We start from the raw sequence: 16,275 nt of genomic DNA, 5'->3' as shown, positions 1-16,275 counted from the left end.
ATTCTTCAATGTCTCAAATCAAACAATATGTTAATCATCGTCACATGGACTAAATTAAGTGCCGTAAATTCAAATGGAGAAAAACGTAGCAACACATAGATTTGGTTATGTATTTATGGAATGGGAAGACATGTATTCCACTAACCAGAGTGCCTAGCCAAATTGCCGGACACCAAGTCACGTACTCCCTCCGTCCGAAAATACTTGTCATCAAAATGGATAAAAAGAGATGTATCTAGAACTAAAATACATCTAGATACATCTCCTTTTATCTAGTTTGATGACAAGTATTTCCGGACGGAGGGAGTACAAAGGTAGGAGCTGCGCCGGTTATACATACGGCTTGGGGTTCAAGTTCAACCTCCATCTAACAGCACATAGAATACTGAAGAAATCACAGTTCTACAGTTTTACTTCCCACAAAAACAAAAGGAAATCACAGTTTTACAGGAGAGGGAGCTAAACAATCCCTCGGGGGTAAAAAGAAACAGCGTTGAACAACAGCCTGAGTGAGCTGAGAAGATGTCACGGTAGGCTCTCAGGTATCAAAGTCTTCACATCATCGCCCTCACTGAGATCTTGAGAAGAAATGCCAGCATTTGAACTCGAAGCACGCTTCTGAAACATGAGTATGGTTCAGATACAGGACAATGGTACTTTCATCACAAGACAGGTAGAATAGCCGTTCGAGAAAAAACATGACGGCACTGTTTTCTTTTCCTCAAAGAATTAAAGGTGCAGAGACAGTTTAATCAGGTCGTCACTCATATTCAAAGCTCAAATCAGAAAACGGGACATGGAAAATTTGGCGTTTAACAATCAATCCATGATTCCTACTCCGGCTGTTCCTTAACTCTTCTTATGTTAATTTGTCTGCTGTATGAAGGTGTACGATGTAGAACATTTTTAGGTACCTCTCTGTTACACTACTTGACAGCAAACAAATAACTTTTAATTCCATGCACAGCTAGCAGAGCTATGCTCAATTAACCATCATTCACTAAGTGTGCCAGCAAACGCACAAGAATGGAACTGTAGATAATAGCATGCATTCAAAGATGATAAAATTTAACAGCTTGGCAGAACCTATATCTATATGTACAAGTCTGAAAATACAAGTTAAAAAAGGAATCAACACTTGGAAGTGTTTTGCAACCAAACCAGTTCCCAAATTTAGGGCACCTACACAAACCTTGATGAAAAACTATTTATTGTTGACTGTGATTCTCAAAAAAAATGTGTTGACTGTTGGCTACCTCAGCACAATGAACATAGTAACTAGACAACTTGCACAGTAAGCAAACAAAGAACTAAAGAACACGTGTATGCATAAATTAAATCATAAAAATATGGGATGGAAAATAATTTTATTACAGGGGAGATCAGTCATTTGTACAACACGAGATAATACAATTACTACCCCCATAACTAAATATAAGACATTTAGTTACAGAGGTAGTACTTCACTTATATTTTAAAAGAAGCTAATTTGCTTATTTATTGCAGGAGAGATTAAAACAGATATAGGGGACAAGAACCAGCGAGATATAACAGAAAGGAAAAACATGAATATACTAGATCAAATATAAACTTTTACCTGATCTTCTATAGCACTACCCATCATACTAATGATACTACTTGTTACCTCATCCGTAGCCTGCAGACAAGTTAATTATTAGTTTGACATGTTTCAAGGAAAAGACGTCAATGATCTGACTTGCAAATTTTAAACACTATACCTTCATAATAGTATTATATTTCTTCATACGAGCATTTAAATTTTGCATATCCCGCTTCTGCGCCACCCAATTAAGCCGCCGGATGGGCCTTGGCTGCTGCAGTCTCATGCAAGACACGTGTTACAGCAGCTACAAGGGTGTTCTCCCTCCGTTTTTGTACAGAAGGCCACTTCTTTTTTCGTGTCAAACTTTGACTAATAATTTTGGTCAACAAAATATGGGTTATATGTCACCAAAACTATATCATAGGAAAGTTCTTTGAAATGTGCATCCAATGGCATACTTTTTGTGGCATATACCTAACATTTTGTTGGTAAAATTAATGGTCAAAGTATGAAAAATAATAATGAAGTGGCCTTGTATACAAAAACAGAGGGAGTACTTAATTAAAGAACTATGTTTTCTCCTTTTCAGATGATTATCTGACCATTCAAATATAATATGAAAATAAAATGTATGCTGACTTCCATTTAGACAAAGAATTACCTGATCTGGAAAGTTTGGAGATATTTGATTGATGTTCATGCTGATTTCCTGTCGAACCGTATCATCCAATATATGCGGCAGCAGATTATTGATCATCATGCGATAGCGTTGCGCACGGACCTATAAAACAGCAACTCTGATATTGTTAAAATTTCCAGAATAATAAATTCTAGTTAAGATAAATTTGAATTCAGCAAACATACAGTTTCCTTGTGCTCATCTCGGTGAGTGTCGCTCCACATTCTTTCATTCTCAGAGAGCTCATGCTCCCACGCCTCCCACTTCTTCAATTCCCAGCCTTCCCGCTGTTTTGGCCTACGCGCAATGGCAGTCTTCTTGTATACATCTAAACGTACAAGTGACTTCACACAGATATAGGATTGCATGTTCTCAGGCTTGTAGGGACTGAAATCTAACAGCTTTGCCATCTTACACAGTTTAGTATTGAAGTTCTCCCCGAGCAACTCATAGGAATATAGGTTGCCGTCACGACGTTGCAGTATGATCTTATCCCCATGAACCAAATTTGGACCCGGAATGTAATCTGGCGAGTACTGAATATTGTACTTCTGGATCCACCTTTGCTCTGTTTTGTTCTCAAGTTCCCAGATCTGCAGCTTACCAACAAGCCTTCTGGGCAGAGAAGGACAGGTTTGAGCAGTCGCTACACATACCTTGCCATCCATCTCTCTGATCCAGTACCGACGAGAACCACCAGCGGCAAAATCTTCAGGTTTAGTTGCTGGCAGTTGTATCTGTGCAAAACTTTCTCCACAGAGATCGAAGGTCATAACTGCATGCTGCCAGCTGGCTACCATGTCTTCAATTAGCCAATACAGTGTTCCGTCAATAGTGACCGCTCCAGAGTTTTTTACACAGTTTAAGCTTAGGGCTTCTGGAGTTTTGATATCCCTCCATTTCTCATCACCAAGCGTGTAAACTTGAATGACGCTGAATCTGTTATTATTACGCAGGCAAGGGCGACCCTCGATGAAATCACCAAGGAAGTGTGTAATCTTGTATTCTTTTGTCAATGGGTGAAACCCAAAGTTGTAGAACAAGAAGTGATCACCCCTCAAATTCTTTACAGGTTTCTCAAGATGCAGGAATTCACCGGTTGCAAGATTAGCTATCTTGAGTGTTGATGACTTTGTGTATAAGCAAAGAAGCCCATTGCATGAACCACAAAGGAAATCATCAGGCCCAATCACTGGCACTGCATATGTTGACAGCGACGAGGCTTCATCAATCAGGATAGCATCAGCAGGATGGGGCTCGCGTGAGACCGACTCTTGTGGGAAGAACAGAAGGGCATAATGGGATGCATGCTGGAGGTGTGATGTGACAAACTGGGGATCTCGGATGATTTTGTGCCATTGCTCGCAAACACCAGTGCACCTCAACAAAGTGCTCACTGGAAGCTTCAAAAATATCCGCTCAATGAGTTCTCCTGGGAGACAGTTTATAATGCATTCCTCGTCTCTTTGCTTCTTTGGTTTGGTTTCCTCAGAAACCATGGCAATCTAGTCTCTTGAGGAAGCCTGGGTACCAAATCCTTCTGCAGACACATTTAAAAACAATAGGGCAAACTTAGTAAAGATTATGAGTAAAGTAATTTGCAGGAAAATAATATGAGGTTCAGGTAAAAGTTTAACAGATGTTTTAATTTATTTACTTAGAAGTTAGAATTGGTGAAGAAGGAAACAAGTGGCACCACCTGTAGCAAACATGGAGCCCTGTGATGCTATTGATTAATAACCATAAACAAATCGATATACATATGATTCCTACAAAGTTTAAAAAACAAGCTAGCTTAAAACTAAAAGCACGATGAGATACACATATCAACATGCATAGATGAAACGCAAAGTGAGTACGACACCGCTAAAACACACTCCGCACAACAAAATGTGTTATGGCGCTGCTAGAAGGAGGGCGCGAGAGGGCCGGCCGGGGGCCTTTCTGCCCACGGCCGGGAAGTGGCGCTAGAAGGAGGGTGCGAGAGGGCTGGCCGGGGGCCTTTTTGCCCACGGCCGGGCAAGAGGGAAGGGATTTCCTTCTTAATTCTTGCTTGATTAGATTGATACATCTCTCTTTATATAGAGGTTTACTTGACTCCCAAGCAAGGCTTACTTGACCCCTAAGCAAGCGACCCTTATCTCTAATTAACCCTAAGACTAACGGGCTATACCGCCAGCCCAGGCCCATTACGTACTCTAACAAAATGTGTGCATCAGCGAGACAACCATACCACTTAGAAATAGTTTGCATTGAGACATTGGACAAAACAAGCAGGTAATGCATTTTTGGCATTAGAAAAGACGCACAGACTCCGGAATCATGCAACAAAACTGCATCAGCAACAAAGAGGACAGGTCACAGTCTCACAGACAGTAATTTGCTGCACCTTTTGTGAATTTCAGTGGCTACGGTAGGTAGTATGCAAATGCCTAGACAGCTCTCTGCTGTATTCCGGCACCGTGGAACAGCAAGACAAGCGAAGGAACAAAATGATACTCGCATGAATCGATTGACGGATGCTAGTACACGGAAAGCTTGCGAGTGCGCGCTCAGCAATTTGTGGGCGGGGAAAAAGTGGGTCGGAGCTCACCGCCACCGCGTCGACCTGCAAGCCACCAAACACGCAGGAGCCCGCGAGTCGCGAGGTTCGCTTCGCCGGCAGAGGCTCCTCTTCCGCCGCAGCGGCAGCGCACGGGCGGTCTGTGTCTAGGGTTAGAGCTGGGAAATGGAGATTGGGGATCTCTTTTTTTTTCAGACAAGGGGATCTTTTTCGAGGGTTCGCGAACGCCCCGCGCGGTCGGGCGGGCACTCAGCAAGGGGGGAGAGCACGGCCCAGCACCAAGCAAACGGCTTGTTAGCGTAGTGGAAGCGATATACAGCATTTGCGGCAGTTAGACTAAAAAATATATTGCGGTTTTTCCCAATTTGCTACTAATATTTTGCATTTTTTGTAAACACCTTTTTAATTTTACTAATATTTTTGTACTCATGAAAATATTTCGAATGCGGAAGCATTTTTTGAATTTCAGAACATTTGTTGAATTCGTAAAAAATGAATTTGTGAACTTCTTTTGGGTTCACGAACATTTGTTTTCAAATTCACAATCTTTTTTTAATTTGTGAAAACAAATTGAATTAGCGAGAATTCTTTAATTCATGAACATTTCCTTTATTTTGCAGACTTTTTTGAATTCAATAACTTTTTTTGGATTCAATAATATTTTTCCTGAAGTTGAAAAAATGTTCAGAGTGTATTTGTAAAATGTTCGAACTACATTAGAATAATGTTTATATCGCAGAAAATTATAAATAAGAAAAACTTTAAAAGAAAAAATTGAAAGAAAACTAGAATGAAACCAAACCTGAAAGAGAAAAAGGGGAAATCAGAAAAGAAAAAAATGAAAAAGACAAAAATCATACTCCCCCCATTCCACTTTGTAATATACATAGTTTTTTGCAAAAATTCCGAAATGTAGTGCGTGCATGCAGCTTCACGCTAGTATAGACGAATTAATCCTCGGCTGTAACCAGATGCGTGCGCACATGGGTGCCAGAGAGGCCCTACATGCTTGGTTACTTTGGTACAAAGTGCAAGTACACATCATGCATTGGTACAAGTGTTAGAAGCCATGTGCACTATAAAATGGAATGGAGAGGGTACTATGTACCCTAGGGCTACAGGAGGTAGGAATCGCGACCGTCCTATGAGCGAGCTGGGAGACACGTTGGGCCTGGCCCATGTGAGTGCGCTACGGGCGACCCTTGTTTTAGCACTCAATAAGATTCTAACTCCACTGGCTAGACCCAGAAAGGAACTGCGTGGGAGATAGAGGAAGCATGTATTTGGTGAAATCAAAATCTAAAGAAAATGCTGAAATCTTATATCTATTATATTCAAATATGAGCCCTCCATTACCTATTTTTCTTGACATGCAGTCTACCCGCATCAACGATCAACATGCAGCCATCCACCTCAGCAAAAAAATCCACTAAACAAACCGTGTGATTAAATCCTTTTACTACTACACATCGGTTTGTCTTTGTCTTCTGAAACTGAAGAAGAGCTGAGATGCACCGTTTGGTCCACACGTTCATCTCATCGTCTCTCCAGTCAAAAATCTTAAGCCTCCATGGAAGATGGTAGCAGCTACTACCTTGCGATGCCCCACTCGATGGCAGCCGATAGACCAAGGTTCGAATCATGGCGGCTGCTCAATTTTTACTAAAACTGACTAAGGACATATGAAAAAGAATAATTGGACGAAAAAGGCTGAAGAAACAATCCGTCCTTTAATATTAGGTAGAGATGGCAGTGGATTCACATGTATCATACAACCAGCCAATTTTCAGGTCTTGCAAAAAATAGAACCAATTTTCAGGAATATGGGAAAGTTCATATTGCTGGATTTTGTTCTGGTCTGCTATTTTGGTTCCTAGCTACCTTTTTTGTGTGGGATGCTACTAACTTAACCTTAATATCTGACCATTTCGTGCAGCGACGCGTCAGAGTTGCGACAAAGCATCATATTTTCATGTGAGCAGTCTCAAAGTTTTAGGTGAGAACTATATATGAAGAAAATTATTTGTACGAAGAAGATAAGTCATGGCCTGACTATAGTTTAGTACTCCCTCTATAAAGAAATATAAGATCATTTAGATCACTACTTTAGTAATTTAAATGATCTTATATTTCTATACCAAGGAAGTACATTGTTGTATATGATTCCTTCCACTTGAATTGTGGTCTCGACAACTATCCTATAAGATTTTGATACTTACACTCCCTATTGATCTTCTACCCATATCTGAAAATTTGTATGTTCTCGGTAACAACCGTTGAAACAAACATGTGTGTTGCTTTTGAGTACATGCGCAAACATACCCATTTAAATCTTTCATACCCACTGATATCTTTGTCACTAATCTCGTGCACTCGATCTTTTCTTCATATCCATGAGTCAACAACATACCCCCGGGGATATTCACAATATATGCTGCTGACCACCAAATTTCATCTTAACCCACGACGTTGTAAAATAAGAAAAGAAATATTTGTGCAGCCATATGAACAACCAACCTCCCCTCCGTTCTGGAACTTACAATTTTCATATTAATTTATGCCCGAAGAAAGTGTAATCAATTCTCTAATCATAAGATATATGTTTCATGCCTTTCAAGTACTGTTACACTAGATTACGTTGGGGATATGGAGCATGCATACAGACTTGAGTCAATCTCATAATCCAAGCTACAATTGTTGATTGATGCTATGCTTACCCACACAAATGCATTTAAAGATATTTATTCCCATTAGTAATGACACTTATGAGTATCTCTTCTTTCGTAGCAAAAGAGGGGGATGATTGGCAAGATTGATAATAGTGCAGAACGGGTTAAAGGTAGATGGTTGTCTCTGTAATATTTTGTTTAGGTGAACCCTCAAAAAAAAATTGTTTAGGTGTACAATTGAGTCCACTTAAGCTATCAACTAATGTACCAACAATAAGTGTATAAGTGTATTGATTTTTTTTTGTATGTTCAGTGTCGCTTTATTGGTTCCGACTTTGTTATTCAAATGAATGGTTTATTTTTTTGTATTGTCATGGATGACATGTGTTGAATGCTCAGAAAATACATAATGCAGGTAATGTTTCTTTCTCAAGAAAATACCATTCCATACTACAATTCAAAGTTTTGCACTTCTTTATAGAGTACAATTTTGTTACTGCTTTATGTTTTTCATTTTTAAATTAAATAAATCAACGAAAAATCTGCATTTTTCTTGCATTAGTTTTAGTTGATTTTGTAGCACATATTAATTAATATATGTTTTTAAGTTCCCGTAGCAATCGTGCGGGGTATCATCTAGTATATCTAAGAGAGTCATTCCCAGTAGCTTATTTATCTCAATATGCAAGCATGCCACATCACTGTACAATTATGGGTGGGATAAGGCCCACCTCAACATGCAACCATGTATAGGAAAAGACCCATCACCACATGTTACCATGCATGGGTGAATATTTCTCATTCTATTACTGTGCTTATTTCAATAAATATTTTACAACTATACACAATTAAAAATAATAAGTCATATAGTTCAAAAAAACTCGTATGTATTTTTATTTTTGGCTCGCATGTTATTAATCTAAATATTTATATTCCACACAATCAAATTTCAATGGAATATATTCAACCGATTCCCGCAGCAAGACGTGGGGTATCATCTAATTTTGATAGTATTTGGCAGTTTATCAGTTTAGGATTCAGATACTCTAAACCTGCTTTTCTTCTTAAAGATATGTTACATTAAAGTACGCAAAGGAAAATAATTGTAGCAAAGTGGAAACATTCATCTATACAAATGGAGACATACCATAGGGATGCCTACATTTCAAGATAAGCTAATTTTCTTATTTAAATATGACAACGGAAACTAAAATAGATATAGGTAACGAAAACTAGTAAAATAGAGAGAAAAGACATAAAATATTACATTGAGTGTAAATTTTTACCGGCACATATTAGCGCTTCTTATCATACCTCTAAAGCTATCAATCACCAGAGTCATAGGGTCATGTTTACTCATATTTTGTTAATAAATAAATTGGTGAGGCTGCCGAAAGCTGCACAACATGGTCGTCGTGGCCTTCATCAGTCGGTGGAGGTGACGGGGCGAAGAGGTTTGGCTCCATGTCGCTAGGGAAATCATCGTCACCCCTGACGCTGCCACCATCACTATTGACCCGTTACGGCCGTAATCGGAGTCATGAACCACAAAAGCGAGGTCGGGGAAGCTCCTACGAACAGACAACCAATACTATGGCATAGCGCCGAGATCCAAGAAGTCGTGCACCGGAATGGAATGAGGAACATCGGTTAAGCTGCGGCTCTTGACCGAGACGAGGGCCACGGAGTAATCAACCCCAATGAGCCAGACGGTGTCGATATCGATGGGACAGGCAAAAGGGATGATGGAGTTGGGTGTGAACCAGTATTCAATCGAAAAGCCTTCAATGTTCAAGGCAAAAAACGGTGCCCAGACAAAAAAAGGAAGCCGTTTTCTGTTTCTTCGTGGCGAACAAGGTCAATGGTGTTGATGGGACAAGTAAATGGGCTGGCACAGCGGTTTTACATCATCTGTTGGAATCGCCTACTACCATAGAAACTAGAGGGATAATAGCAAAGAAAATCACGGAGCAGTCGAATTTGATGGTAAAAAGGCAGCGAACCAGACGATTGGACGGCCCAGGAAGCACTGCCGCTGAGGTGTCCGGCAGTCCCGAATTTTCAAAAACAGAACTAGACAAATCTTTCATTCACCCTTTTGTAACAGCCTATAGCAGAGGATCTGAACCTGCTTGATTCTACACGTTCCACGGCCATGCATTATGAAAGGTATGCTTTCATACGTGGATAAGATTATAATGCAATCACAAGGCTTGCACTTCCAACTATTCCGTAAAGCTCCGATGCATATTATTCAGTGGCAAAGAGTTGGTTTGACCTTCAGATCAAATGTCTTGCTGTCCCGCAAATTCTCCAAGGTCTCGAATCGACCAATAAGTTAATTAGATCACAAGGACTGAAATTCAAACGAAAAATAAAAAACATAGCAGCACACAGACGGTACTTCAGAAAGAACTGTTTTGTACAGGTAAACGAGGTAAACGGTCCCTCGGTGACAAAAAGAAACAAGTGCTGAACGTCATCGCCCTCATGATAGATTCTGAAGTATTAAACCTTCACATCATCTCCCTCACTGCGATTCTGAGAAGAAATGCCAGCATTTGAGCCCGAAGCACCCCTCTGAAATATGAGCAAGGTTCAAATACAAGACAATGGGACTTTAATCAACCCATTCCAGAAAAAGGAAGGGTCTGAATCTTCACTAGTTTCTTTTCCTCAAAGAAAGATAAAGTGCACAGACAGTTTAATCATGTTGTTAAATTTTGAATTCAAAGCTCAAATCAGGAAGTAGGAAATGAAAAATTCGACATTAACCAATCAATCCATGGTTCCTACTCTGATGTTCTTTAGAACTTCTTATGTTAATTTGTCTGAGTAGGGCATTTTGGAGACCGAGCTCCATCGAGGACTTCAAAATTTTCAAAATTCAAACCTTTTAGTTTCAAAGAATTCTGAAAAACAAACACATGTATACAAGGATGTAAAATTTCAGGATGAAACACCTTGAATTGCGAGCTGCACAAAATAAAAATATCATGGACTTTGAGGATGAACAGTACATATGCTAAAAAGCCCCAGTTTTTTTTTTTTGGTAGCTCTCATTTTAACGGTTTTCGACCTGAAATTTTACACACATGTACATTGTATTTAGGTATATGTGTATTTGTTTTCAGAATTTTTTGAAAGTGAAAAGTTTGGATTTTGAAGTTTTCAAGTTAAGGCCTTCATGGAGCTCGGTCTCCATTTGGCATTTTCGAATCTGTCTGCCATATATAGGTGTATGATATAGAACAATTTTAAGTACCTCTTTAATGCAGTACTTGATAGCAACCAAAGTATAACTTATAATTCGATGCCCTGTTAGCAGAGCCATGCTCAGTTAACCATTATTCACTGAGTGTGCTAGCAAACGTATAAGAATGGAACTGCAGACAATAACATGCAATTCAAAGAAGAAAAAATTTACCGTTTGGCATATCTATATCCTATGTTTTTAAGGCGGTAAGGCGAGGCGAGGCGCTGGGGGGGCGCCTCACTGCCTAAGCGCTAAGGCATAAGGCGAGGCGACGCCTTAGAGACTTGTAAGCAACAGAATTAAGTAGAATTTGGTAGGCATTAGGCAACTAGGCATACAGCCATACACACCTTGCAACTGATGGTTGTAGAGCCCATATAGTTCTGGAGAGGATGGAGAATCTGCAGGAGAGGATGGAGAATCTGCAGGAGAGGAGGAGGAGGAACTGCAGGAGAGGAGGGGGAGGGGGATCTGCCGGAGAGGAGGGGGAAGCTGCTAGAGAGGAGGGGGAGAAGCTCAGATCCAGCCTGGGGGTGGGGGGAAACTGAAAATGGTTACAGGTCTCTCTCTCTCCCTCTAGTACCTGTTGGCGCCAAAACAAAGTTTCCCGCCCTTTCCTTCCCTCCCGGTTATCTGTTTCCCGCCTAAACCACCCAGCTCTGTCTAAGGCGTCCTTATTTGCCTAAGGCAGGCAGAGTGGCGCCTAGGCGGACACCTTGGACGCCTTAAGGACTAAGGCGGACGCCTTAGACACACATGTAAGGCAAGGCCGACGCCTTGCCTCCTGGGGGCGCCCTGACGCCTAGGCGTCGCCTAAGCGACGCCTTAGGGACGCCTTAAAAACAGAGTCTATATCTATATACGTAGGTCTGAAAATATAAACACCCAAAGTGTTTTGCAATGAAACCCATTTCACAAATTTAGGGCACCTACATAAACCTTGATGAAAAAATATTTCTTATTGATGTAAGATATGTTGACTGTGTGATACCTAATTGACAGCCCAATGAACACAGTAACTAGACAACTTGCAAAGTTAGCACAAAGAACTAAATCAGAAGTGCATGCATAAATTAAAATATGGGATGGAAAATAATTGTATTGCAGGGGAGGCCGTTCATTTGTATGGAGAGAGGTAACAATATTATCTTGCTTATAGTTGCTTATTTATTGTGGAAGAGATTAAAACAGATATAGGAGACAAGAACTAGCGAGCTATAGCAGAAAGAGAAAACATGAATAAATTAGACCAAATGTACACCTTTACCTGATTTTCTACAGCACTAAGTATCATACTCATGATACTCTTTGAAGCCTCCCTCGATGCCTGTAGACAGGTTAACTTTATTAATTTGACATGTTTCAAGGAAAAGTCCTAAATGATCTGGCTTGTAAATTTAAAACACTATACCTTCATAATGCTACTATAATTCTCCAAACGAGCAGATAAATTTTCCCTATCTTGCTTCTGTGCCACACAATTAAGCCGCCGGAGGGGCCTTGGTTGCTGGAGTCTCGTGCAAAACATGACCAATGATGAGGGTACACTTAAACAATCCTTGCATCTTCTGCTTTTCAAATGATCATTGAATATTTAAACTTCAATATGAAAATAAAAGCCATGCTGACTTTCGTTTAGATAAAGAATTACCTGATCTGGAAGGCTTGGACATATTTGATTGATTTTCATGCCTATATCCTGTCGAATCGCATCATCCAAGATACGCGGCAGTAGACCATTGAATGATATGCTACTGTGTTCTGCAAGTGCCTATCAAATAGCAACTCATCCATTGTTAAAATTTCCAGAATAATGAATTATCGATAAGCTAAATTTGAGATCAGCTAACATACAATTCCCTCGTGCTCTTCTTCATGAAGGCGAGTCCACAGTTTTTCATAATCAGAGAGCTGGTGCTCCCATGCCTCCCACTTCTTCAATTCCCAGCCTTCCCGTTGTTTTGGCCTACGCGCAATGGCAGTCTTGTATACATCTAAACGTACAAGTGACTTCACACAGATATAGGATTGCATGTTGTCAGGATTGTGGGGGAAGAAATCTAACAGCTTTGCCATCTTACACAATTTAGTATTGAAGTTCTCCCCGAGCAACTCATAGGAATATAGGTTGCTGTCGCGACGTTGCAGTATGATCTTATTCCTATGAACCAAATTTGGACCCGGAATGTAATCTGGCGAGTACTGAATATTGTACTTCAGGCTCCACCTTTGCTCCGTTTTGTTCTCAAGTTCCCAGATCTGCAGCGTACCAACAAGCCTTCTGGGAAGAGAAGGACAGGCTTGAGCAGTTGCTATACATATCTTCCTATCTATCTCTCTGATCCAGTGCCGACGGGGACCGCCACCTGCACAATCTTCATGTACAGTTGCTGGCAGTTGTATCCGTGCAAAACTTTCTTCATTGAGATCAAAGGTCATAACTGCATGCTGCCAGTTAGCTACCATGTCTTCAATTAGCCAACACATTGTTCCGTCAATATTGACTGCTCCAGAGTTTTTTACACAGTTTAAGCTTAGGGCTTCTGGAGTTTTGATATCTCTCCATTTCTCATCACCAAGTGTGTAAACTTGAATGACGCTGAATTTGCTATTATTATGGGAGCGAGTGCTGCCCACAACAAGATCACCAAGGAAGTGTGTAATCTTGTATTCTTTTGTCAATGGGTGAAATCCAAAGTTGTAGAACAAGTGATCACCCCTCAAATTCTTTACAGGTTTCTCAAGATGCAGACATTCACCAGTTGCAAAGTTAGCTACCTTGAGTGTTGATGACTTTGTGTATAAGACAAGAAGCCCATTGCATGAACCGCAAAGGAAATCGTCAGGCCCAATCACTGGCACTGCATATGTCGATGGCGACAAGGCTTCATCAATCAGGATAGCATCAGCAGGATGGGGTTCACCTGAGACCGACTCTTGTGGAAAGAATAGGAAGGCACATTGGGGCGCATCCTGGAGGTGAGAGGTGACAAACTGAGGATCTCGGATGATTTTGTGCCACTGCTCGCAAACACCAGTGCACCTCAACAAAGTGCTCACTGGAAGCTTCAAAAATATCCGCTCAATGAGTTCTCCTGGGAGACCGTTTATAATGCATTCCTCATCTCTTTGCTTCTTTGGTTTGGTTTCCTCAGAAGCCATAGTAAGCAATCTAGTCTCTTGAGGAAGCCTAGGTACCAAATCCTTCTGCAGACACATTTTAAAACCAATAGGGAGAAGTGAGTAAAGATTATGATTAAAGTAATTTGCAGGGAAATAACATGAAGTTTAGGTAAAGTTTAACAGATGTTTTAGTTCATCTACTTAGAATTGGTAAAGAAGGAAATAAGTGGCACCACCTGTAGCAAACATGGAGCCCTGTGTTGCTATTGATCAATAACCATAAACAAATCGACACACATATGATGTCTCCAAAGTTGAAAAGACAAGCTATCTTAAAACTAAAAGCATGGTGAGATATACACATATCAAGATGCATAGATGAAACACAAAGTGGGTGCAACACTGCTAAAATTTTCTGGCAAAATTCTAGCCACACGACACACCCTGAATGACACCCCGCACAACGAAATGTGTGCGTCAGTGCGACAACCATACAACTTAGAAATAGTTTACATTGGGACATTGGATGAAACAAGCAGATAATGCATTTTTGGCATTCGAAAAGACATGCATTGGCAACAAAGAGGACCGGTCATAGACAGCAATTTCTGCACCTTCTGTAAGTTTCAGCGTCTACGGTAGTATGCAGATGTATAAACAGTTCTCTGCTGTATTCCGGCGCCGTGGAACAGCAAAACAAGCGAAGGAACAAAATGATAACTCATCTGCTGTATTCTGCTGAATCAATTGAAGGATACTAGTAGATGGAAAGCTTGCGAGTGCGCGCTCAGCGATTTGAGGGCGGCAAAAAAAAGGGGGTCGGAGCTTACCGCCGCCGCGTCGACCTGCAAACCAGGAAACAACCAAGACGGAACGGATCCCCTCCTGGAGCCCGCGAGTCGCGAGGCTTCGCTTCGCCGGCAGAGGCTCTCTCCCACCGCAGCCGCACCTGCACGGCCGGTCTGCGTCTAGGGTTAGAGCTGGGAAATGGAGATTTGGGGATTTTGAGGATTCGCGGTTCGCGCACTATCGATCCTCAGCCCCCGCGATTTGGCGGGCACTCAGCAAGGGGGGAGAGCACGGCCCAGCACCAAGCCGAGGGCGGCAATGCTAGGAAGTTGGGCCAGCCCATTAGAACCGAGCGAAATGAGCGTGGCGACTGATTTCATCCGGCTTCTCATCTTTCTTTCTAGACTAGATGGATGACTAAAGACGCTTTCAAAAATCATTATTGATAATGTTCGTGCGGGGAAAGAGTGACAACATCATTGCTCCAGTCTAATTACAGACTCTTTACCGAAGCCTTTGAAGTATTTCTTCAAGCAGAGATTGATACTGCCAAGAAGGTGTTTACAACAAATTTCATTGTAATTCTTAGTCATCTAAGTTACTCCCTCCGTCTCATAATATAAGAACCTTAAAAAGGTTCTTATATTATGGGACGGAGGTAGTACTTTGTATTTGTTTGAATTTTAGGTCCAAATCAGTTTACCTGTAATTGTTATGACTATCAATAAAGTTATAGGTGTTTCTAAAAAAAAAGGTTCCTGATCAGTTCTAAGAACCTTCTAGAAGATTCCCGAACAGGTTTTTCCTTTCTTGGGTTGTCCTTCTTTTCGTCTTTTCTTTTTTACATTTCTCTTTACTCTTTACTTTTTCCATATTTGTTTTTTTCTTAATTTACAAATTAAAAAAATCATTCACATATTAAACAAACATTTGAGTTTTCAAATAACTTCAGTGGATATCAAAATGAAATCTCAAAATTAGTTTGTAATTACAAATCATGATCACACTTAAGAATATACATATTAAAAAATGTTCAAATTCTCAAAAATTGCTTGGAGGTTTAAAGATCTTGAGTTAAAAAAAGGAATTTAATTTTTTTACCTTTTTCCAAAATTGTTTGGAATTTCAAAATGTATTCCCTTTCAAAATTTGTTCGCATATTTAAAAAAATCCTGTTTTTGAATCTTGTTTAAATTGAAAAAAATAGAATATTTGAAAATTTTCAAACTTTGTTTAGTTCTCCATGAATATCATTAGAATTTCCTAGCATTTTTGTGCCCAATTTTATAATTTCACATACATTTTTTGTATTCAAGAACTTTTTTCGAATATGCGAGCATTTTTTAATTTGAAAAAGATGAATTTGTGAACATTTGTTTAGTTCTTGAACTTTTTTTAATTGCCAATTATTTTTTAATTTGTGAACATTTCCTTCATTTTCAAACTTTTTTGAATTCAAAACATTCTTTGACTTTGTGAATTTTTTTGAAATTTATGAACATTTTTTGAATCCATGAGCATTTTTATGAATTTAAAAAATGATCAGTGTGTATTTGGAAAATGTTCAACATATATTAGAAAAATGTTTATAATACAGAAAACTATAAAAGAGATAAACTTAAAAAGAAATCA

The 16,275-nt window shown here is 39.9% G+C and overlaps 2 protein-coding genes across 5 annotated transcripts; both read right to left on the bottom strand.

The window, feature by feature from the left end:
* Positions 1 to 337: 337 nt before the first annotated feature.
* Positions 338 to 5,070, bottom strand: LOC123112318 (F-box protein At3g07870). Of its 2 annotated transcripts, none has more exons than XM_044533271.1 (6): positions 4,837 to 5,070; positions 2,429 to 3,783; positions 2,226 to 2,345; positions 1,740 to 1,835; positions 1,598 to 1,657; positions 338 to 618 (listed from the first exon to the last, which is right to left on the bottom strand). In XM_044533271.1, exons 2-6 carry the CDS (start codon positions 3,740 to 3,742, stop codon positions 526 to 528), a joined length of 1,683 nt encoding a protein of 560 aa, XP_044389206.1. In that variant the 5' UTR covers positions 3,743 to 3,783; positions 4,837 to 5,070; the 3' UTR covers positions 338 to 525. The 2 variants fall into 2 exon arrangements, with proteins under 2 accessions (XP_044389206.1, XP_044389207.1); XM_044533272.1 differs by having other exon boundaries at positions 338 to 615; positions 4,837 to 5,006.
* A 4,617-nt stretch (positions 5,071 to 9,687) lies between these two features.
* Positions 9,688 to 14,886, bottom strand: LOC123112317 (F-box protein At3g07870). 3 transcript variants are annotated; one of them, XM_044533270.1, is made up of 7 exons: positions 14,685 to 14,886; positions 12,813 to 13,938; positions 12,586 to 12,725; positions 12,383 to 12,502; positions 12,143 to 12,238; positions 11,999 to 12,058; positions 9,690 to 10,055 (listed from the first exon to the last, which is right to left on the bottom strand). In XM_044533270.1, the coding sequence occupies exons 2-7, from the start codon at positions 13,891 to 13,893 to the stop codon at positions 9,984 to 9,986; spliced, it is 1,569 nt and encodes a 522-aa protein (XP_044389205.1). In that variant the 5' UTR covers positions 13,894 to 13,938; positions 14,685 to 14,886; the 3' UTR covers positions 9,690 to 9,983. The 3 variants fall into 3 exon arrangements, 2 of the variants coding, with proteins under 2 accessions (XP_044389205.1, XP_044389204.1); XR_006455345.1 differs by having other exon boundaries at positions 9,688 to 10,055; positions 12,143 to 12,299; positions 12,586 to 13,938; XM_044533269.1 differs by having other exon boundaries at positions 12,586 to 13,938.
* Between the last annotated feature and the right edge of the window lie 1,389 nt (positions 14,887 to 16,275).

Source organism: Triticum aestivum, chromosome 5B, assembly GCF_018294505.1.
Source record: "Triticum aestivum cultivar Chinese Spring chromosome 5B, IWGSC CS RefSeq v2.1, whole genome shotgun sequence".
NCBI classification, from domain to species: Eukaryota; Viridiplantae; Streptophyta; class Magnoliopsida; order Poales; family Poaceae; genus Triticum; species Triticum aestivum.
The sequence above is the reverse complement of the archived record's forward strand: the minus strand, read 5'-3'. Positions and strand labels throughout refer to the sequence as shown.

Coding starts and splice junctions, on each gene's coding strand:
- LOC123112318 (XM_044533271.1), bottom strand. CDS start 3,742: ATGGTTTCTGAGGAAACCAAACCAAAGAAGCAAAGAGACGAGGAATGC. Junction 2,346..2,428: donor GAGATGAGCACAAGGAAACT/GTATGTTTGCTG, acceptor GCTGTTTTATAG/GTCCGTGCGCAACGCTATCG. Junction 1,658..1,739: donor AATATAATACTATTATGAAG/GTATAGTGTTTA, acceptor ACTTGTCTGCAG/GCTACGGATGAGGTAACAAG.
- LOC123112317 (XM_044533269.1), bottom strand. CDS start 13,893: ATGGCTTCTGAGGAAACCAAACCAAAGAAGCAAAGAGATGAGGAATGC. Junction 12,503..12,585: donor AAGAAGAGCACGAGGGAATT/GTATGTTAGCTG, acceptor GCTATTTGATAG/GCACTTGCAGAACACAGTAG. Junction 12,059..12,142: donor ATTATAGTAGCATTATGAAG/GTATAGTGTTTT, acceptor ACCTGTCTACAG/GCATCGAGGGAGGCTTCAAA.